Raw genomic sequence first — 22,889 nt, forward strand, 5'->3', positions numbered from 1 at the left:
AACCCTAGTATTTGTGTGTGTAAGGGAATTTAGACTGGCAGCTCCAAAGGGAACTGATGTGAGGGACAAATCTTCTCTGTACAGCGCTGGGGAATTGGTGGCGCTATATAAATGATGATAATTATTAGCATCACTCCCTGGCTGTTTGTATATTGGTCCCTCCAGTACTTAAATTATTATTGTTACTTTATATTAACACTATTTAAGTGACATTTCCGTTTGAACTGCTCAAAGGGGAAAACAACAGATGTTTGTACATTTATTTATGTTATATTGAAAATGTAATTGTATTGATAAATGTCCAGGCAATATTCTCTCCTGTGTATATGACACTTCATGCCATTATTGTATTGCGTACAATAATTGTGACTTTAGCATTTAACAATAGCGTTGTCAAGCTGCCTTTGCATGCTAATTATTTTGAGCTAAACAAATCTTGAGAACATATGCACATCAATGCCCTTTTTTTTTTAATTGCTTCAATTTATAAATGAATGAGCCCCTACGTATTTAATGATAATGCAATAACCTCAAACGTAACATTTCATTTACATTTTGCGTGAATAGTTAAAATGGCACAAATGCGAACCCAGGATTATACTCTGACCAGCCTTAGGCTGGGTACTTACTACAAGAATATTCTAGCGATTCGATAGTTTTAGTGGTTTTACCAATGACACCACAAAAATAAAGTCCCGATCAAAATGCTGATTCATGTGGACACATTCAGGGGCGGGCTGGCAAGTTTCAGCCCTGGGGGGCAACCAGGAAGCCCCATCGCAATTTCCTAGTGCATTAAACTTATATTTATTTGTCACACATCTACAAGTATTTCATACAGAATATTTAGCAAGTAAAAGCGCAGATATATGAATCAATAGAAATAGAGAAGTGTGAGGTGGTTGAAAATAGAATAAAATGATCACATATCTGATAAAATGTGCTGGACATTACTGAGAAGTGATAAGATCATGTAAATGCAGATGCCTATGTGAAGAAATACATCTCTTCTTTCTCTTCTTCTACAGAGTAATCACACATAACTCACTAAGTTCCTCTAGTCTTAGTTAAAGTTCTGGACTAGGAGGAGGGCCAAAGTGCATTGCAAAATGGCGTCATCACAATCCTCGTCTCATCGCCCAATCCCTCTTGTGATATCTCCATTCCCCGCCCCTTGCCGCCAGCTCATTGGTGCATTTCTTTATACCTCGGGGCTGGACGCCTCTTATTGGAGTGACGGAGCCTCTGCGAGGACAGGACAAAGACAGTCGTGAGGTGAATGCATATACACTACTGAATTTGAACAAAATCGTTCCATCGTTGAGCGAGATTTTAAGTTGGGTTTAAAAATCTCGTTCAACAATATATTGGGCTTTGAAACGATAATCGTTCCTTTTTTCCAGGGTACACACTACTGTGATATTGGCCCAACCGGTCGTTTATCATCTGATTAGCCCAATATTTGGCTGAAAACATTGCAGTGTGTTCCCTGCCTTACAGTCAGATATTGTGCTCCTCAAAATACACCAAATTTATGCTACAAACTTTTTATTTTCAGTTTTTTTTGCAGTTATGTCCTCATGGAATGGTCCAATATATATCTTTCACATTTTTTGTAGGACATCTATGTGACTCATATTGTATAGTAATAGAATAAATTAAAATGAAAAGTAGTGTGTTACCATATTCTCTCTTGTGTCAGCAGCAGTGACAGTGGCAGATTGTAGTATGGATTTAGCTGTGGAAAAGGATGACATTTTGGAGGAAGTTTTATAATTTGCGGGGCCTAGAAAGAGACAAAAATAACTTATTTCAGAACAGAACAGATCAATATATGTTTCCTATGGAGATTTTGTAACAATCCTGACCAGGTTTTGTTACTTTCCCTGTCCACTCTGTTTTTCTGTGCATCACATGACTCTCCCATCAGGGAGGGGCACTCTAACCTGCTCTATTTAAACTCAGCACTGACATCTGCTCACTGTCAGTGCAACTTGTTGCTAGCCTGATTCCTTGGACTCCTGTGTATCCTGTCCCTGTGTATGAGTTTCTGTTCTCTACCTAGTGCTGGAGCACTTCTACTGGGACTCCCCTGCTGCAAGTATCATCTTGGCATATTACAAAGACTTTGTTTTCTCTCTATTGTGCCTCTACTGATTCACAGCCTGCTGAAAGTCTGTTCATGTGTTATTGTGTTTATCCTTGTCATGCTCTGCCGTGGCTAATTGACATCTGCATATCATCATCTGCATATATATATATATATATATATATATATGTGTATATGTATATGTGTTTTTATCAATCATTGAAATATTGAAGATCTACATCGTGTCTTGCCTTTTTATTCTGAACCTAGTAGACTCAGCATCTGGTCGTGTTCAGGCCTGCTCTGACTATCAGACCTGTACTACCAGCACCGTAACAGATTCTGGGCATGTTTAGTAGTAGGGAATGGTTCTAAAATTACTAATTTTAAATGACTTGTCTTGATCATCATCATCATTTATTTATTTATGTAGTGCCACTAATTCCGCAGCGCTGTACAGAGAACGCACTCACATCAGTCCCTGCCCCAATAGAGCTTACAGTTTAAACTCCCTAACACAGACTAGGGTTGATCCAAATGCTTCAGAGACTTACGGCCATCAGAAATTTGGAGGACTGTAAGGGAGCTTTCAAAAAATATGTTTGTGGTTGTTTTAGATTATTATTTAGATTGTGTAGGGCTAGCTTAACAGTGCCTTAGGCCCATGGTGATAATGACAACTTGGGTTCCCTATATACACAACGCTCAGCCACAGATAGCTAGAATGGAAACTAGGTAATACACTTCTACTCCGTGCTGAAACATAGTAAGGATAGTTAGATCTGCAGCTCTAGAGTTAAGGTAATAAGAGAATACTTAGCTATTGGGGAGCCCAGATAACATCCGCTCATAAACTGCAATACAAGTATTAGCCTGACCAGAAAGAGAGTGAGCTTGGAGCAAGCCTTCTGTTGTATGTTCATGAATATAGGTTCTGTACTGTAAAATGTCACTGCTTCTACTACCCTTTGTTAGGGTTCTGTTCACAACCACTTCCTTAATTACAGCCATGGAGCCAGACATGTGATATAAACGTTTTAAACTGTTTATTGCAGAAAAGTATAGTCCAGGTAAGGCAAAAATAAACAGTAACAGTTCAGGCTGAATGGAACAATGGATTTCCAGATCTTGGCAAACAAGCAGTAAATAATAAAGAAATGCAGCACATGACTTAACTGAAACCAGTTTGCAGCAGTAGTCAGAAACATGCAGGTAAATCACGAACAGAGAAACACATGAGCAGGCTAGGAACATCAATGACCAGCAAAGGCTTCTGGAACAAGCAGGCATAAATAGGCCACAGACAGGTGTGGCTGATTAACTAGCAGTGGTAGTTAGCCCCTGATAGAAGAACGGCCGGACAGCAGCTCCTCTGGAGGATCACAGGTACTGCAGGGTAATATACACACAGGGAAACAAGGCAAATAATAACACAGGGTAAAATGCACACAAAGATATAAGGCAGATCATAACACCCTTATAACTTATAAGTTTGATTCTACCATACTTTGTATTCAGGTACAGTATAAATTGTTTCATGGACCACAAAACTGTTCTGTGCTGAAGATGATGACCATTTTTGACATCAACATTAGACAGCACATTGGAGAGGGAGTAATAAATTGTAATTATAGAAAAGACACATCAAGGTGGCCAAACCCATAAAACTGAAATGATTCTCCAGTATTCTGGAGTAAGGTGGTATGTCCCCTTCTCCCTATCTCATGGGTTGCTGTATAGGTCTTATTGGTTTATTGCTGTTCTCCCAGTTGCTGAAGCATATAAAGTGTGGAATTCCACCTTGTTACTACCTCTTGCTTCAGTTGGTGGTATGGCAGGTCTTATTTATTTTTTCCAGCTGCTGCAATGTTCTACTCGCAGTTGCTGAATGTCAAAAATTCCCAGAAATTTTATCGTGCTATTGCGATTAATACGCCATGTGGTATGATGCAATCGCACAGATTCATAACACACACATTTACATTCGCAGTTACACTTGTAAATAATGCACATTTATTAAGGTTCCAATCCACATTTATTTATTAGTAAAATGTATTAGATTGTTCATGCATAAATGATAATATATTAAAAGCATCTAAGGGTCAGGATATAGGAAATGTATCATGTTTAGTGTAATTTTGATCTGCACATTACCATCTCTAATCCGCTACTTTCGGCTTTGCGATCGCTTCCGGCGATCAATAGTTATGGAAGATAAAAGATTGAATGATCAAAATGACATTGTGTTTTAAGTTTGTTTAGAACTGGTTTGGGTTAGTTTCCTTGAGAAGCACATGTTTTCAGCTGTTGGGGGAAGGTGATCACACCTTTCCAGAGAAATCCTTTGAATTAGCCTATGACCAGCAGGCAACTGGAGCATCATTAAACCCTGACCCTAAACATTTTGCTTTTTTTCTATACTGAAGCTGCATATAAGCATGCTGGCCCATTGTTCTCACTCTTTGCCCGACTACACAGCAGACATGATTACCTTATCCTGGGCTTGGATGAAACGTTAGAGGAGATGTAATGTATTCCATGTTTTTATACTTTCCTGCCTTATTGTAATATATGTAATATATCCGTAATAATGGCTTGCTGCAAATCCTGCTATGTTTTGCAATTAAATATCTTTGTGCTTTGGAACCACAACAATCGTATTGGACAATGATTATTTGTAAGCGACAAAATTACTTTAATAGGCCACACCCCGATCTATAGCACCAGCTTCTCATTTTTTAACAAGTTCTAAACAACCGAGTTTGTTGTGTGTGCAAAGCATTGTACGTGTTGAAATTCTCCAAATCGTAATGCACAGACAATGTTCGCTCCTGTATTGGCAATGAGGAATCATGAGGAGTCTCATAGTTGGGTGAGCCATTTTGCTATGACATTCCTGAGTTTTTCCAACAGATTGACACCGGTATGTTTCTTAATGAATCATGCAACACAGAGAGTAACTTGTCTCATCAGCAGACCAATTAAAAAAAAATATTTCTTCCTTTTAAAATCCAAGTGTTTGACTGTGAAAGCTATTGTGTGAGGGAAAGTATCACATCTATACTAGTAAGTGGTCAAAAGACAGGGTGCTGTCAAAACATACAAAAAAAAGCAACTTGTTTCTAACACTCCAATGGTATTAATTTTAAGGATATTTTGGAGCAGGGACTGCATTGCGAGGTATTTTTCCTTATCTCATTGGGCATTCATGTGGTGTGGTGGCAGTTCCAACTTCAAGTAGCTTTACTTATGTTGTCAATCATGGATCGGTTTATAGATCAGGAACATCCCAGTACTAGTGCTTTCAACCTCTACTAATAAAAAAGTTCATATAGGAATAAACTGTAAGAATGGGCGCTCCTAATCCAAAGAGTGTTTGTCAATCTCAAAGAAAACATCAGCTCTTGATGTAAGTATTAAGGGAAAAGTTACTGATGAAAGTGATCTATCTCCTTCCCCTCTTACCCCAAGGGTGGTTCCTGCCATGCCACTCTTCTACCTACCTTCTATTTGTTACCTCTTTACTCTTCTCTTCTCTCTTTCATTCTTTCTTCCTTCTTTCTCTTTTCATAGAACCCAGGTCAGGTTTTCCTTCCTTTTCTGTGATTCTCATTAATTCAAGAAAACTATCGTTCTTCCCTTTTTCATGCCTTTAAATAGTCTGAATTCTGTCCTCTCCGTCGTATGGAGGTCTCTTTTTATTATGCACTCAACTTCATGTTAAAATGTATTTGATTCTTGTTTCATATTTTCTGGCCGTTAATAAATATTTGTTTAAAAAAAAAAAAGAAAGTTTAAAAAAAGGAAACAGCTAACATTCCATAAACCACTCACAGTGGCAAGAATATGTTCAGACCATGACCACATTTTGCTAGTAGTGGTCCTACTACTGCTCTTACACATACTAGAAAGCCCATTGCAAAACCGAGTGCCCAACACAGTCATGCATGTTTTGTATCTTCCCATGCACCATCTTCTCGTTCTGAGTGTAGGTCTGTCATCCCCAAAACAGCCACATCAGTGCATGAAATGGATGAAGAACAAATTGGCTGTTCACAGAATCCAGAGGAGAGTCTAAGAGTGTCCATGATTGCTATATGTGAGTTTGACATTTGAGATTCTGACACTGTAATTATAGAGCAGCCTCCTTCCAACCATTTGTAAATGTGAGGCTGAGTAGTAATGATGATTTAGACATAGATAGATAGAGGATACTACTTTGTAAAGTTGCTAATGTGAAAAAGAATGAGGGGAAATAAATGTGTATCTGACAATGATGACTGTTTTGGACTTGAACAAGATAATGAGGATAATGTTGATTGTGTCCAAGTAAGGCAGCTACCAGTGGCATAACCTCATGTCCACGATAAGTGCATTGTCTTGCCAGGGCATAAGACCAAAAAATCCAACTCTTGCATGTTAATTTTTTTTTATCCCAACCCAGACAACATTTGCCAAGGCATCTGTAGCCTTTGTGACACCACAATATGTAGAAGTAGGGACTTTGACCATCCTGTCACCTCCTCTCTGTTGCGACATTTGCAGCGAGTTCATTCAAGTTTTTTGTCAAAACCAGGAAAATCAGGTATAGTGACAAGCATTCCAGCATCAGGTACCAGCAGAATGTATAGATACCACATACAGTCTTCATCAACCTCCTCATTATTATCAGTATCCAATTTGCAAATACAAACTTACTCCCTAATGCAATCCATGATTCCCAAGATGAATCTTTGAGAGCTCGGGCTGCTACTGCTGTTTTTGGGGGTGTAACTTCTATACAGAAAATGACCAAGAAGACTTACCATAGTTCTCAACAGCAATTGACTGTGAAACAAACTTTTGCGAGAGGAACCAAGTATGACAGCCTGCATCATGTTGCACAGCGGATCACTATAGCCATGACAGCTACGTTAGCATTGGATGTGTGTGCAATTTCCTCCACCAATGCATCAGGTTTAAGCAGATTATTTGAGGTCATGTGTCCATGCTACCAAATTCCATCTTGATTCCATTTCTCTCAAACGTCAATTCCTCAGCTGTACCAGGAGGTTAAACACAAAGTCATTCAGTCCCTAGAAAATGCCATTGTACCAACTATCCACTTAACTACGGATATGTGGACAAGCAGTACTGGTCAAACAAAACACTACATGACTGTGACAGCCCACTGGGTACGTGTATCGCCTTCAGCAGCAACAGTGCTGGTAGCATCATCATCATCCTCCTCATCCCTTCAGCAGTGCTAGCACACAATGTCAGGTCATTCACAGCACTATGTCTTTTGGCCACGTACTAGTACAGATGTGATACTGCCCCTCACACAATTGCCTTCAGATTGAAACACTTGGATTTTAAAAGCATGAAAGAATGTTTTCTGTACACTCCTAATTAGGTTACAAATATGCTATTACTACCAGTAGCCACTGATTGTCTACAGCTGTTTAAACTGTTAAGATTTGTGCAGTAAAATCACAGTTATTTCAATATACATTGCTCTCTCACCCTGTCCAACTCTCTACAAGTCACTTTATGAGCACGCAATTGCAGCAAACGTCCTACCCAAATGCTATCAATTCAAAAATAATAACAGAAGGGGGGCTATATATAGAAGACCTTGATCCAAAACACACAAGACATTTATCAGAATATGACTTTTTGCCTCGGTTTCAGATATGAATTTGGCACAAGAAACACGAGACTGTTCAAATCGATATCCCAAAATTCGGTTCTGTCGGAATTCTCTGGTTTGTATGGATTATGGAAATATTTCCTTTTTAGTAAACACACCTCCTTTGAATACAATGGTAGAATGTTGCTTTAAAGTATTAATGTAAAGTTTTGTTTTAAAAAAAGGAATAGAGGGTTTCTCACCTTCTCGTAGCTTTACCCTTATCTCCTTTTTCACATCATTGAACCATCCTGGGATCCCTACGAGGCAGCAGTACGTTCCTTCATCTTCCGCGGTCGCTCCAGTGATGATCAGGGACACGTCCCCCTGTGATATGTTCCCCAGTAAATGGTATCTGTCAGATTTCCTCCAGGTCACTGTGATGCCATCTGTCCAGATGAGTACATTGATACACTTAGAGAATGGACAGCTGCCTCGTCCCCAGCATATTGTGGCTATACCTGTCGAAGTCAGCAAATTGTATAAAGTCATTTCAATTAAAATCGAGCAAACTTGGTTGTCTTTGTCTGAAAAGATGCGTATGGCGCGCTACGGCATGGAAGGGCGTACGCAGCCGCAACACATGGCAACAAACAGTATTTACGCTTTTACATACTGTGACAAAACGAGTGTGATATGTGGATTATAGCAAATACTTTTTATAGCCCATGCTTTGTTCCCTAGCTCACCAGACTACAACTGCATTGTCCAATAACATGTGGCTAAGGGGACATTGTAGTTCAGTGTACATATGTATATTGTGTATTATATATTGATGACTTGCAGTAATGTTATTCATTGTCCTTAAACGGAAGCCAGGAGGGTTATGGGTAAAGATCAGGTAGTGACCAGGATACAGGTGAGAGGGCTGGAGCTGCATTCATTCTCCCCCTCCTTCCTCTACAGGAAGCATGGAACAGCTGGGGACCCTGTGACATCACAAAATAGTGTAAGGGGTTAATTTTAGGAGGGGCTCACTTTTACCTTATCCTTGGAAGTAGGGGAAGCCAATTAGCATCAATTGTTCTCCTTAGGACTAGTCCAGACGTGCTGTCTGCATCCCAGCAGGGGGCTTCTGTGAAAGGACATCTCATCTTCACTGCCCTGTCCAAACCCCCTAGTCCTGCACTGACCAATGGTTAAGAAGAATAGACCCAGGGGTTTGCCCAGGGAGGGGAAAGACTGTGGAAATTAGACCTGGGATATAAGGAACAACTCCAAGGGGGGAGGGTGGTCATTCTGGGATTTCATTCATGAAGGTGCAAGATCTAGCTTTTGAGTTGTCGTTCTCTAAGTAGAGTCTATATATGCAGCTGAGAGAAATCCATTGGTTGTGAAGTCTGGACAGCCAGGTGACTATCTTCTTAAGTTAGTGGGGTAAGGGACGGATGATGTGGTAAATCTGCCTGGCATTTATTTACTGTGTGTATATAATATTCTAGTGTTGTTTGTATGACAATAAATATACTGTTGTATTTTTATAACTGCATTTTGCCTGAGTGACCATACGAATCCTAGAAGGTACTGGGTAGCACTGGGCCAGATATACCCGGTATCTTCACACATACATTCGCACAAACACGCACATTTGTAAAATAGTACACATTAATGGTAGTTGCAACACATAGTTATTTATGTTGAAATATAGTAGTGTTCATGTGTAATATTATAAGTTATATGCATATCAGTAAAACATATGGTACAGGTTAAAGGAATAGTGACATGTGTGGTATCATATTAATCCCCTTTACATTTGCGACTGTCCGGTTCATTTTGCGAAGAGATCGCAGAATGTATACGCAAGTTATTAATGTTAGGGAATTATGGTCTGGTTGGATTAGGAATCTTGGCGGGAAGATCGGAGCCCATTGTCACGACTTGCACTCTGCAGCTGCTGCCTGCAGTCACTCTATTGGATTTGTTATGCTTTCCACTTGTAGTACCACTGCCCACCAAAGGGGCCACTGTGCTACTTGATTATTCTCCTTGATCACTGGGAGTGGTTTCAGCTGCATGAGGCCTATTTATACCTGCCTGCTTCAAACAGTCTGGGCCAGATCATCAGGTCACTCCTGTGAGCATTTCCATGTGCTTTGTTCCAGTCTGCATTACCAAGTTGTCAGTTCCAGTCTGCATTATTAAGTTGTTTGTTCCAGTCTGCATTACCAAGTTGTCAGTTCCAGTCTGCATTACCAAGTTGTCATTTCCAGTCTGCATTACCAAGTTGTCATCTCCAGTCTGCATTACCAAGTTGTCATCTCCAGTCTGCATTACCAAGTTCTGTTAAATTGTTGATCCCATTGAACTGTTGCTCTGTCTGTCCATTTCGGTATATCTGTGCCACAATCCGTGGTGGATTGTTTTTGTGTTCTTAATGAAGCCACTTTAACCACTTATGCTCTCTCCGTGGTCATACCTGGGAAATCCTGACAGTATGATCTGGCCATAAAACCAAGCCTGCTGCTGCACGGCTTTCATCTCTTTTGGAAAGGATTCCCAGGGAAGTGACCTACTCCGTATTCAACATTAAGACCATGGCTGCTATTTCCTCCGAAAATTCCTTGTTCCAGTTGCTCCAAGTGGACATTCTTCAACTTCGCACTCAAATAGCGCAAGTATCTTCCTTGCTGAACCAAGTGCTTAAGCAACTTCCAGTTTCCACCCCTAATACATCCTGCTGTAAGGAGTCTAACTATGCTGCTAACATTTCATTACCAAATTTGTCTGCCTTTGACTCTCTGCAAGCAGTACCTCCCAATATTCCTGTAACAAATTCCAGGTTTTCAGGTGCTCCACGCCCTCACCTGACCGAAGAGGAGCGATGGTGCAGGAGGACCTACAAACTGTGTCTTTACTGTGCCAGTGATGTACATTTTTTACAGGATTGCCCACTCCGTAGACTCCGACCATCTTCAACTTTTATCTCTAGCTCTGAGTTACAAGCGTCTGTCTCCATTCCAGACACGTTATCTGCTCCCATGAGAACCCGGGTTCCCCAGTTCAACCCAGAGGGGGCGCTGCCCTTAAAGTTTGCTCCAGAGGGGGCGCTGCCCTTAAGGTTTGCTCCAGAGGGGGCGCTGCCCTTAAAGTTTGCTCCAGAGGGGGCGCTGCCCTTACAGTCTGCTCCAGAGGGGGCGCTGCCCTTACAGTCTGCTCCAGAGAGGGCGCTGCCCTTACAGTCTGCTCCAGAGGGGGCGCTGCCCTTACAGTCTGCTCCAGAGGGGGCGCTGCCCTTACAAATTGCTCCAGAGGGGGCGCTGCCCTTCCAGTCTGCTCCAGAGGGGGCGCTGCCCTTCCAGTCTGCTCCAGAGGGGGCGCTGCCCTTCCAGTCTGCTCCAGAGGGGGCGCTGCCCTTTCAGTCCGCTCCAGAGGGGGCGCTGCCCTTCCAGTCCGTTCCAGAGGGGGCGCTGCCCTTCCAGTCCTCTCCAGAAAGGGCGCTGCCCTTCCAGTCCTCTCCAGAGGGGGCGCTGCCCTTCCAGTCTTCTCCAGAGGGGGCGCTGCCCTTCCAGTCTTCTCCAGAGGGGGCGCTGCCCTTCCAGTCTTCTCCAGAGGGGGCGCTGCCCTTCCAGTCTGCTCCAGAGGGGGCGCTGCCCTTAAAGCCCGCTCCAGAGTTGCCTGTCCATGTGGTTCAGCCCGAGTTGCCTGTCCATGCGGTTCAACCCTGAGTTGCCTGTCCATGCGATTCAGCCCGAGTTGCCTGTCCATGCGGTTCAGCCCGAGTTGCCTGTCCATGCGGTTCAGCCCGAGTCGCCACTTGGTGCTGTTTGCCCTGAGGCTTCTCACAGCGCTGTCTGCCCTGAGGCTTCTCACAGCGCTGTCTGCCCTGAGGCTTCTCACAGCGCTGTCTGCCCTGAGGCTTCTCACAGCATTGCCCCCTCCGAGGTTTCTCACAGCGTTGCCCCCTCCGAGGTTTCTCACAGCGTTGCCCCCTCCGAGGTTTCTCACAGCGTTGTCTGCCCCGAGGCTTCTCTCAGTGCTGTCCCTGTCAACTCTGCCACCCAATCCGGGATCTCTGTCAAGTCATCTGCCCAGTCCGGGTTGTTTTCTGCCAAAGGTGTCCTGCCTGAGTCCCCAGGGATGTATGTTCAACCCGAGCTGGCCGAGTCTCATGCTAATTCGCTAATTCGAATTCATCCTCTGTTTAAGTCTTCCAACCACCTACCTTCAATGGGGATTTTCAGAAATTTTAGACGCTTATTAAATTCTGTATATCCTATTTTCCCTCTGTATCCAACCTCCTTGATACTCCACGAAAGCAAATGTTTTACATGTTGGCCAACTTTACAGGGGAAGCTCTGGAATGGGCAGAGCCCTTAATTGAAACCCAGGATCCCATCCTGTCTGATTTACAGCTTTTTACTGAGGCCGTGATAGAAGAATTTGCACCAGCACTTGCCAATCTCACTCCCAGTGCTTCATCTATGCCACATGTTCTATCTCCAGCTACTCCCACTTTGAGATTATCGTTTTCTTCGCTCCATTTCCAGCAACCCTCTAAAAACCATGAAAAGAGCATGAAGAAGAGGAAGAAGAAGAAAGATTCTCCTGGATCTCAACTCCCTTGTGGTGTGGTTTCTATACCCTTTCCGTCCTTGCATGAAGACTTCTCAAATACATGCCCAATTCTGGACTATGACTCTGACTTTAGTATTTGGGCGTCTGGAATCCGCCCTTTAAGGAGGGGGTACTGTCACGACTTGCACTCTGCAGCTGCTGTCTGCTGTGACTCTATTGGATTTGTTATGCTTTCCACTTGTAGTACCACTGCCCACCAAAGGGGCCACTGTGCTACTTGATTATTCTCCTTGATCACTGGGAGTGGTTTCAGCTGCATGAGGCCTATTTATACCTGCCTGCTTCAAACAGTCTGGGCCAGATCATCAGGTCACTCCTGTGAGCATTTCCATGTGCTTTGTTCCAGTCTGCATTATCAAGTAGTCATCTCCAGTCTGCATTACCAAGTTGTTTGTTCCACTCTGCATTACCAAGTTGTCATCTCCAGTCTGCATTACCAAGTTGTCATCTCCAGTCTGCATTACCAAGTTCTGTTAAATTGTTGATCCCATTGAACGGTTGCTCTGTCTGTCCATTTCGGTATATCTGTGCCACAATGGATTGTTTTTGTGTTCTTAATAAAGCCACTTTAACCACTTATGCTCTCTCCGTGGTCATACCTGGGAAATTCTGACACCCATCCCCTGGAGAGATGACCCCCACCTTTGGATTCTTTAGCTTAAACTAGCCTATGATCTGCAACTCCCTGGACCTTCCTGAAATCTGGACCAATAGAAGCAAGCCACACAATCTGCATTGTTTCACTGTATTTCTTTTTGCATATAAGCAGTAGCTCTCATCTAGGGCCTGATTCATCAAGGTACGCAAACTCATACGCATCTGCTAAACGGGACTTGAGCTACGTAAAAAACACCACATACGCAGTGCAAACAGAGCAGATACGGCACTCAAAGTCAACTCAATCTCAAACTCCAACGCAAATATAAGGGTTTGCGTCAATCAAAGTATGAAACATGAGTTTGCGTACTTTGATGAATCAGGCCCCTAGTGTTCAGTCCCCTTGACCACAGACTTCAGACCTGAATGACTGTTCACTGGATCCAGAGCGCCTGCGATAAGTAACTGCTGTACTTATTATTATTATTTCGCTTGAATATATTCTGCTACTTTTTGAGAATAAATATTTGTGCGTTGGAAACACAAATCGAGATTCGACAATCGTTATTGGATAGCGACAAAACGCTCATAACATACCATAACTGACAGAATATGTGCAGGGTAACGTCAATGTTTCATCTACTGATACTGTCACATTTTCAGCTGCTGCTAACAGACCTGTGCAGAGAGAAGAGAGAGGACAATTAATGAAACATCAGTCATTATTGTAGCGCACTGGAGAGTTTATTAGAACGCATTACAGATATATGATTGTGCTCATTTATTCACCAAGACATCACAGTACATTATGTAGAGTTATGTTGATATGCCCCATTTCATCATGGAGACCATCTACCACCTACTGTATGAATTTATAAGCTGGGTCACAAGTGCAACACCCCTTTCCCAGATAAGTAGACTTCCTTCATTTATGTGCAAGAGATGACTTCTATCGCTGTCACCCTCCACCAATTATGGAAAATAATTTAATATGAAATATGTGAATACTTTTATCTGCGCCAAGGTTAAGACCAGACAAACACCTCCCTGATGAATTGTGTCACATTGGTACGCCTACTGTAAGTACTGTAACTATGGTTTTATGATCATTTTATGTCTAATCATATTGCTTTCTATGAAAAAGTGAGTAGATTCTTATATCATAATATTACGACGAGTGTTGTCGATTTGGACTTTGCTAAAACTATTACTACAGTTACTTAAGGTGTAGTAGAGACCCAGAGGTCTCCTCTACACCTCTATCTCTATACCTCTACACCTCTATTTCTATCTCTTCTTGATAGAAAATATCTAATCTCTGTGGCAGATCTGGATTTATAAGTTTTGTTCCCCCCTTGATCACTGTTGCTTCACCCCCCCCCCCTCACACAAACAAACTCCTCAGCACAGCAGATTTCCATGACCCCAAAATCCACAACATTCCATCTACCTATGTAGCTAATAGTAATGCATGTATTCTACCATTCATTATAATATAAACAGATATTTTTATGCTAGTAGTAATACATAACACGACATGTGATAACGTGATGAAGAAGGTCAAGTGATCCTACCACCACTATAATTTTGAGGCCTTACTCCAATTTCTATATGCGATGCAGGCTCGGACCTGTTTATTTCTTCCCCCTTCTCCTGCAGATGTCACCACTCAGTGCTCCTGTGAGAATTTAGGACGAGAATGTCCCCTATATCTACTAGTAGACACAAGAAGGTTTGAAGTGGAACTGAACATGAAAGAAGAGGGGAATCGGTAAGAACATGCACAGACAGAAGGTGAGACAAACAAAAGGGACACGAGAAATGGAGGACCAGAGCCAAGGGGGTAGGTTTATCAAACTTTTTAAAAATGAAAAGTGGAGGTGTTGCCCATAGCAACCTATAAGATTCTAGTTATCATTTATCTGGTACATTCTAGAATCTGGGCAACACCTCTACTTTTCCTTTTAGAAGGTTTGACAAATCTACCCCAAGAAGACAGAAATGAGACAAGGTGGGAAGACATGAGGCTAGGGTGGGCAGGCATGAAGGGGGCAATCAGGAGACATTGGAGCTGGTGTATGACAAGAAAAATCAAGCAATAATGCCAAAATGTCTGTGAATGAAGTAGTTGCAATGTGTATAGTTTCTGTGTGTTTACTAGGGGGAAAACTTAATTATCCGCGAGGTGCCAGACATGTCAGGCTGCACACATTGCTGGCTAATACAGTGTAGAATCTATGCTCATTTTCTCCTCGAATCTCTATGAGACACGAGGTAAAATGAGCCGACATTTGAGTAAAAACTAGAGATGCTCGGTTCTCTGAGAACTGAGCCCACCCGAACTTCGCCGATCCGTGTACGGAGCTGAGCCGGTTCGGTACTTTCGTGCGCCCTCGGAAGTGAAAACGAGGCAAAACGTCATTGTTGCATCGTCGGATCTTGCAAGTTTTGAATTGTATAACTATCACTCTCCACGGAGATCCAGCGCCATTTCACAGAGAGACACAGAAGGTGTAGCAGGGTTGTTGGCAGTCTCCAGTGCAGTTGGGCAGCGTCATAGCTAAACAGAAAAGGAGGGGGGGGGGGCAGTGTTCTTAAAAGTCTCCAGTGACATTCTACTGTGCCGTGCCTCACCCAGAAATAGAAGAAGTGGCAGTGTTTAGTGCTGAAACAGAAATTCCAATTAAAGTGCTGGCAGTGTTATTAAAAGTCTACTGTGACATTTTACTGTGTCATAATTCACTCAGAAATAGGAGAGGTGGCATTGTTCAGTGCTGAAACAGAAATTCAAATAATAGGGCTGGCAGGAGAGTCTATCCACGAGTGCTATGTGTAAGCCTGACCTTTCTGATACTGTATTCATAAAGAAGCCTCCTTTCAGCATTTCTGCAGATGTGTGGATGAGCAGCCCAAGTCTAGCCGGTGATACACAAATTGAGGATGCCACTTTGGAATTGGAAGAGGATGAGGGGGATATTTGTGTATCTGACAACGCTAATGAGGATGTTGATGAGGATGATGTTGTTTGTGTAAGTCCTGCACCAAAAAATCCACCTCTTATTTGTGGAATTATGTTTACCCAAATCCTGACTACAGTTGTCTAGCTATTTGTAGGATTTGTAAAGCCACAGTCAGTAGAGGTAAGGACCTTAACCATCTAGGGACCTCATGCATGTTACGCCATTTGAAGAGAGTACATGGTAAACTGTTGGGAAAATCTGAAATTTATGCTAAAAAATAACAACAGGCAGTCCAGCATCAGCTACCTCCCTTCTCTCAGCTAGATCCCGGCACCTGCAATCTACACCCACAACACCTTCCTCATCAATATTCTCAGTAGCGATTGGAGTGAGTCCTGCATCCAAGTTGCTAAGGCTAGATGACTCCTCCACTATCCAGGATTCCTCAGAAGAATTCTTGAGCGTTATTCCCACTGCTGCTGCTACTGGTGCTGCTAGGGGTGGATCTTCATCCCAGAAGCAGACCAAGAAGAAGACTACTAGTAGTTTACAACAATTGACTGTTAAACAATCCTTTGCAAGAGGAAGCAAAATATGAAAGCTGTCACCCAGTCGCAATGTGGATCACAGATGCCACGGCGACTATGCTAGTATTAGATCTGGGATCAATATCCACTATTAAGGCAGCTGGTTTTAGACAGTTAATTGAGGTCTTGAGTTCCCTGTTACCATCACAACACCATTTTAATAGAAAAGCTATTCCTCACCTGTACTGTACACTTAACCACATATATGTGGACAAACGGAACTGGGCAAACTAAAGATTATATGACTGTGACAGCCCACTGGGTTGATATTTCGCCTTCAGCAGCAGGAACAGCAGAAGCATCTACCCAACTACGTCACATTTTTCCGAGGCAGGCTACTCTGTGTACCACCGGCTTCACTAGAGGCATACAGCTGACAATCTGTTACAAAAACTAAGGGATGTCATTGCAACATGGCTTATCCCACTTGGACTCTCCTCAGGATATGTAATTTCTGATAATGCCACCAATATCGTGAGAGCATTACAGCTGGGTGAATTCCATCACATTCATCATCATCATCATCACCATTTATTTATATAGCGCCACTGATTCCGCAGCGCTGTACAGAGAACTCATTTACATCAGTCCCTGCCCCATTGGAGCTTACAGTCTAAATTCCCTAACATACACACACAGACAGACAGACAGAGAGGGAGAGACTAGGGTCAATTTTGATAGCAGCCAATTAACCTACTAGTATGTTTTTGGAGTGTAGGAGGAAACTGGAGCACCCGGAGGAAACCCCCGCAAACACAGGGAGAAGATACAAACTCCACACAGATAAGGCCATGGTCGGGAATTGAACTCATGACCCCAGCGCTGTGAGGCAGAAGTGCTAACCACTTGACCACCGTGCTGCCCATTAAACATTCCCTGTTTTGCTCACACAATAAACTTGGTGGTGCAGAGCTTTTTGAAAAATGACAGGGGCGTGTAGAAGATGCTGTCTGTGGCCTGTAAAATATCTGGACATTTCCGGAATTCTGCTACAGCATGTAGGAGACTGCAGCAGCTACAAGAACAACTTAATTTGCCCTACCACCAACTGAAGCAAGAGGTGGTAACAAGGTGGAATTCCACCCTGTATATACTTCTGAGGATGGAGGAACAGCAAAGAGCCATCCACGCTTACTCCACAAGCCATGACATTTGGAAAGGAGGGGGAATGTCTTTTACTCAAGCGCAGTGGAGAATACTTTCCGTGTTGTGCAAGGTGCTGAAACCATTCAAAGTAGTCACCTGTTAGGTGAGTTCAGACACTGCCAGCTTGAGCCAAGTGATTGTCTTAATTAGACTTTTGGAAAAGCAGCTTGAGAAACTGAAGGAGGAGGTGAAACAAAGCAATTATGCTACGTATGTCGGACTTGTAAATCAAATACTTTAATCGCTTCGCCAGGATCAAGAGTTATCAAAATCTTGAAATCGGATCACTACATTTTAGCGACTCTGCTTGATCCTACGTTTAAGAGCTATGTCTTCTCTTTGTTTTCAACTGACCCAGATCTCAAAAGATGCAAGGAGCTGCTGGTGAGCAAGTTGATAGCTCAAGTGTTACGTGACAGGACAACGTCTCCTTGCTCAGTTTCTCACTCAACTGCTGCTAGGAAAAAACTTAGCTTTCCCAAGAGACACAGGCATGATGCAGATGACTCTGCACAACATTGTGCCACAGTAGAGTTCATTAACAGCACTGTTAGCTAAGGTGCCTTAAGCCCATTGTTAGCTTGTTTTGTGGGGGCCCAAACAAACCAAGCACTTTAGCCACAAAAGGGGCACTCCTTGTCGCTGAAGTGCTTAATTTGTTAAACTTTCCTTTTTAAGATCCAACATAAGGGTCGGCGGGAGGGCCAAAGGACAATTCCATCTTGCACCACTTTTCCTTTCAGCTACCGCTGTGTGCCAATGTTACCTACATGTGCTATTTACTGTTGTGTGCTTTTCAAAGCTCAAATACACTCATTGATGATGCAGATGACTTAGCACAACATTTTGACATCTGGTCTGGTTTACTGTAAAAGAATTGACCAAAAACCATGACACCTCTGCCGTAACTCCACCTGATCCTACTATCAACTATCAACATCCAAAGAAAGATGGAGTTATTCATTTTTTAACGGTATAAAGACAACAGTTTTATTAACAAAAAATAATGTTGCTTGCAGAAGTAATGTAAGCATGGTTGTATAAATAGACGTGTATATGTACTACTCAAACCTTTCACTTTGCATCATTATTGCAGTGTTTGTAATCTGCACTTTAATGTGCACTTTATATCAAAGGTAACTAGCTATATTTAATTTTTTGGGGGATTTGGTCGACTCGAAGCTCAGTGATGACCTTTTTCTTTTGTTGTGAATGTCAAAGGCTCTTTTTAGTGCATTGTCTAGAACAAAATCCGATATACTCATGTCAGAGTGATCACAGCCAATTTTTAGACACCTGGTTGATGTACCCTTCTGAAGCTTGTTTTCAATCATCCTATGTGACCACATATTTTGTTTTTCACTGGGTTCACCATCTCCAACTGTGTTATAGGAGAGCTCTGGGTGACATCTTCATCTTCCAAATCTTCGTCTGCAGGGGCCAGTGACACACCCATTTGTTTTTTCAGGTCTCTTAGCTGTTCTTTAAACTGTATTATTCTTCTGGAGCGCAGTGTATCTCTCGTGTAAAAGCTCTTTTAAATCCGGGATCTCATCCAGTGGGTCATGTTTTAAATTAAATAATGTCTCCTCAGCTGCATCTATATATTAGTTTAAATCTCTGTTCAATGCAGCATATTTCAACATGACGGATTCCATGCTGCTCACATGTTCCGTGTCACAGTCTGTCTGAAGAAGATCTAATGCGACTCCAGTTGTAATATCCATTCCTGTTTCTACATAAGTTTGGCAGTTTTTCAGGGATGAGAGGGAGGTATCCAGAGAGGAGAAGGAGATTAAAGATGCAGCACAAGCAGACATGGTTTAATAATGTAGAGTTCATTGACAGCACTGTTAGGCTTAAGGCAGCTAAGCTATTGTTAGCTTGCTTTGTGGGGGCCCAAACAAACCAAGCAATTCGGCCACAAAAGTGGCACTCCTTGTCGCTGGAGTGCTTGCTTTGTTAAACTGTACAAGTCCTTTTGAATATCTTACATAAGGGTGGGTGGGTCCATATTTTCGTTTTTTTCTGCCACTGCTGTGTGGCAATGTTTCCTAGATGTGCCATGAACTGCCATGTGTTTGTGTCGTTGCTCTGTCGGTTAGCATCCAGCCAGCTCCCTGCAGTCTTTGTCCAAATGTGTATGAAAATAATATTGTGACCTGTGAGGTGGTCAAAATTGACTGGAAATGACTGGTAATTAGTTTTATTGATGTTAATAATAATAATGTAGTAACACAAAAGAGCAAAATTATGTGATTTTAGCATATTTTAGATATTTTTCTTAAAAATGCAGATCCAAAACCAAAACACGCGAAGGTGGTTTTGCCAAAACCAAAACACGAACTTAATCCAGATCCGAAGCCAAAACCAAAACCAAAACACAGGGGTCAGTGCCTAACTGAATTTTCCCCTAGGTGCTGTTAATGATGGAGAAGTGTGAGGGGAAGCTGGCTTAGATTTTGCATCAGGGACCAGGTGCTAGATTTGCTTATCTTTACCTAGAATTCCTAGGATGAGGTTTATTAACCTCCAGCCCTGCATAATCCGCTTAACGGGTGACATCTTACCTTTACAGTGTTATTGACAGAGTTAACATACCACTATGAAATAAAGACACGGAGACTTTGTTTTGGCTAAATGAAAGGTCAGTAATTTATTGAAATGTTCAATATATTGAGAAGAGGTGGCCAAAATAAGCAGACCAATCAGCCCCTAAGCCACACCCATGCGCTATATACTCCGCCCCACTAGTTTGGGTACGGCTGGAGCCCGCCCGCCCAAGCGGAGCCCCCTAAATCCGAGGGGGTATACTCCCTAAGTGCTCACCCCCTAAGGGGGGAGTGCCTACTGCGTCATGAGTGTGACCAAATTGTCTGCTGACTGGGCTGCTTACCGCCACACAAACTGTTTGTGAAATTATCACTCAACTGACCTAACACTGAGAACCATAAAAAAAAAAATAAAAAAAAAAATTCTATACCAAACCAGCTCTAGCAACCCAAATTTAGGGACTGGGTGGGTGGGTAAACTCTCCAGCAGTGAAAGGGGGAAGCTGACTGCCAAGACCTGGCCTTATCCTGTTTTCCCTGCTATAATCCTGCCCCCTACCTCCCCACTGATTGGCTGACCCCTGCCCCCCAGTGGAGTTAACTCTTGCTAGGCTTTTGCTTTTCTTTTACCTGCCTCCTCAGCGTTTATGTTACCTCGGGCAATCCCCGCCCTCTGTTATCTTTCTTTGAAAAATCCGGTTGTTATAAACTTTCAGATGTTATTACCCTCTGCTATAACAGCTTTTGTGCATGGAAAGTGTACAATATAGGAATGTGATAGTGAGGTTTCAGTGTTTGCTGCTAACACAAATTTCTATAATGTATTTAAAATGTTCCTATCCCCTGCCTAAATTATATATGCTTAGAAAAAGCCTAATTTCCCTTGCCTTATCATCGTTATTATTCTTTAATTATGTAGAGTCAACAAATTCCATAGCACCATATAAATGGAGAGACAAACTAAAAATAGAGGAACAATTAATGACAAAGTTGATCAATGTGTGTTCATGTGAATTGAGGATTACAAGAGGGGAAAAGGAAAAATCCGTACACCGGTAAGGGAAAAGAAAATGTGTATACGCTATGGAATTGCACAAGTTAAGTGGTTTAAAAATAGATAAGCCACTGCCAATAGATGATAGATATTGCACAAGAGTTCCAAATAAAAGCTGTGTTTATAACAGAAAAATGCAGTCAGTTTATTTTTAATGTACGTTTAGTTTAAAAGCAAATAAAAGGTGTACGTACAGTTATTTGAAATGTGTCAATGTGATCAGTATTTAAATTTTAGTTAACAACAAAAAAGTTTAATTGCATTTTTTAACATTTTTTTTTAACTTATTTTACTTTGAGGTTTAGAAAGCTGCTATATGAAAGAATATTGTCAAACTTCTTAATATTAGGGGAAAAATACTTATATACAATGCTATGGTGGTTAGTGATATATAAAACCATTTATGTATATCAAAATATTAAACTAGCTTAAAAATCTAAATTTTATTATGCAACCCCTAAAACTGAAACACATCAATAAATAAATACATAATTAAATAGTTTCCGGTTTCCAATTTTAAATCATAGAAAGAAGCCATAAAAAGAAAATAAAAGAAAACTCTTCAACAACAGTTGTTAATGAGTCTTTTTATACATCCAAGTGCTGAGAGATTAGCAGTAAAGATTAGTGTGCTCAGATATATCCACAATAAATATTATAGACAATGTAATTGTTCATTCGTTATACAAAATATAAGAGAGATTGAGGGTAGACACATTTTAACAACATCAGATCACATAAATAGCTTCAGAAAGCACAAAGATAATGAATTGTATGACATTAAATAAACAAAGTTGGCAAATCAGCTCTATCTTTGTAATATACTATGAAAAGATATGTTGTTTTAATGTTATGCTCGGGAATATATTCAATAATAAGCCACACAGTTCCCACAGTGCTCTCAGTTTAGGAATTCCTTTATCATAGTAAGATGGAGTGAAACATGGGGATTTGGGCTTGTGCAACCACCAAATATATGCTCCTTAGCAGGAAATTTTTAGCTTGAAAATCAATGAATGAATCAGTGAAATAAAAATATGTAGAGCAGCACTGCTGTCAAAAACAACAACCTAATATAAATAGCAATAATCTGCATTAGTTGAATGTAAAGTTGGCAAGTAATAAGAGCAATACAAAAAGTGCAAACGCGTTTCTCCGTGGATCTGGCAATTTCTTCAAATTGTGTAAAATTTTTAGGTATAGGGTTTTACTATAGATATAATCTTCCGTAGTGCTGTACATATATATTGTGTGGTAGCTTTTCTAGTAATAAAAATGTGCATTGCTTGAAATCTATCTTCTGCAAGAATTATTTGTTATAATTGAGTATTCAGGCACTTACCTGAGATGCACAGGACAGTAACAGGAATCCATAGGGTAAACATATTCATCATATATATTACAGAACAATATGAGAGTTTGTAATATCATTCAAAGAGTACTATAGAAACCAGAGGTTTCAGGAAATGCTATCAGGAAGTACATCACAGTAGTTGCGTAATCGAAAAAAATATTTTTAATTTGTAATGCTCACACGTGCATCAGTTGTCTGTACAGGATCTATACTCACTGAGAAACATATCTCTAACACAATCATAGGGCTAGATTTACCAATGAGATTCTAGCTTTCATTTATTTAGTGCATTCTACAAAATGAC

General features: G+C 41.5%; 1 protein-coding gene across 2 annotated transcripts; it reads right to left on the reverse strand.

Moving 5' to 3' along the window:
- Positions 1-887: 887 nt before the first annotated feature.
- On the reverse strand, positions 888-22,662 carry LOC142150211 (hepatitis A virus cellular receptor 1 homolog). 2 transcript variants are annotated; one of them, XM_075205417.1, is made up of 5 exons: positions 22,574-22,662; positions 13,530-13,610; positions 7,964-8,221; positions 1,683-1,786; positions 888-1,245 (listed from the first exon to the last, which is right to left on the reverse strand). In XM_075205417.1, exons 1-5 carry the CDS (start codon positions 22,623-22,625, stop codon positions 1,186-1,188), a joined length of 555 nt encoding a protein of 184 aa, XP_075061518.1. In that variant the 5' UTR covers positions 22,626-22,662; the 3' UTR covers positions 888-1,185. The 2 variants fall into 2 exon arrangements, with proteins under 2 accessions (XP_075061518.1, XP_075061519.1); XM_075205418.1 differs by lacking the exons at positions 888-1,245; positions 1,683-1,786 and adding an exon at positions 2,978-3,478.
- Positions 22,663-22,889: the final 227 nt, after the last annotated feature.

Source organism: Mixophyes fleayi, chromosome 4 (genome assembly GCF_038048845.1).
Source record: "Mixophyes fleayi isolate aMixFle1 chromosome 4, aMixFle1.hap1, whole genome shotgun sequence".
Lineage (NCBI taxonomy): Eukaryota > Metazoa > Chordata > Amphibia > Anura > Limnodynastidae > Mixophyes > Mixophyes fleayi.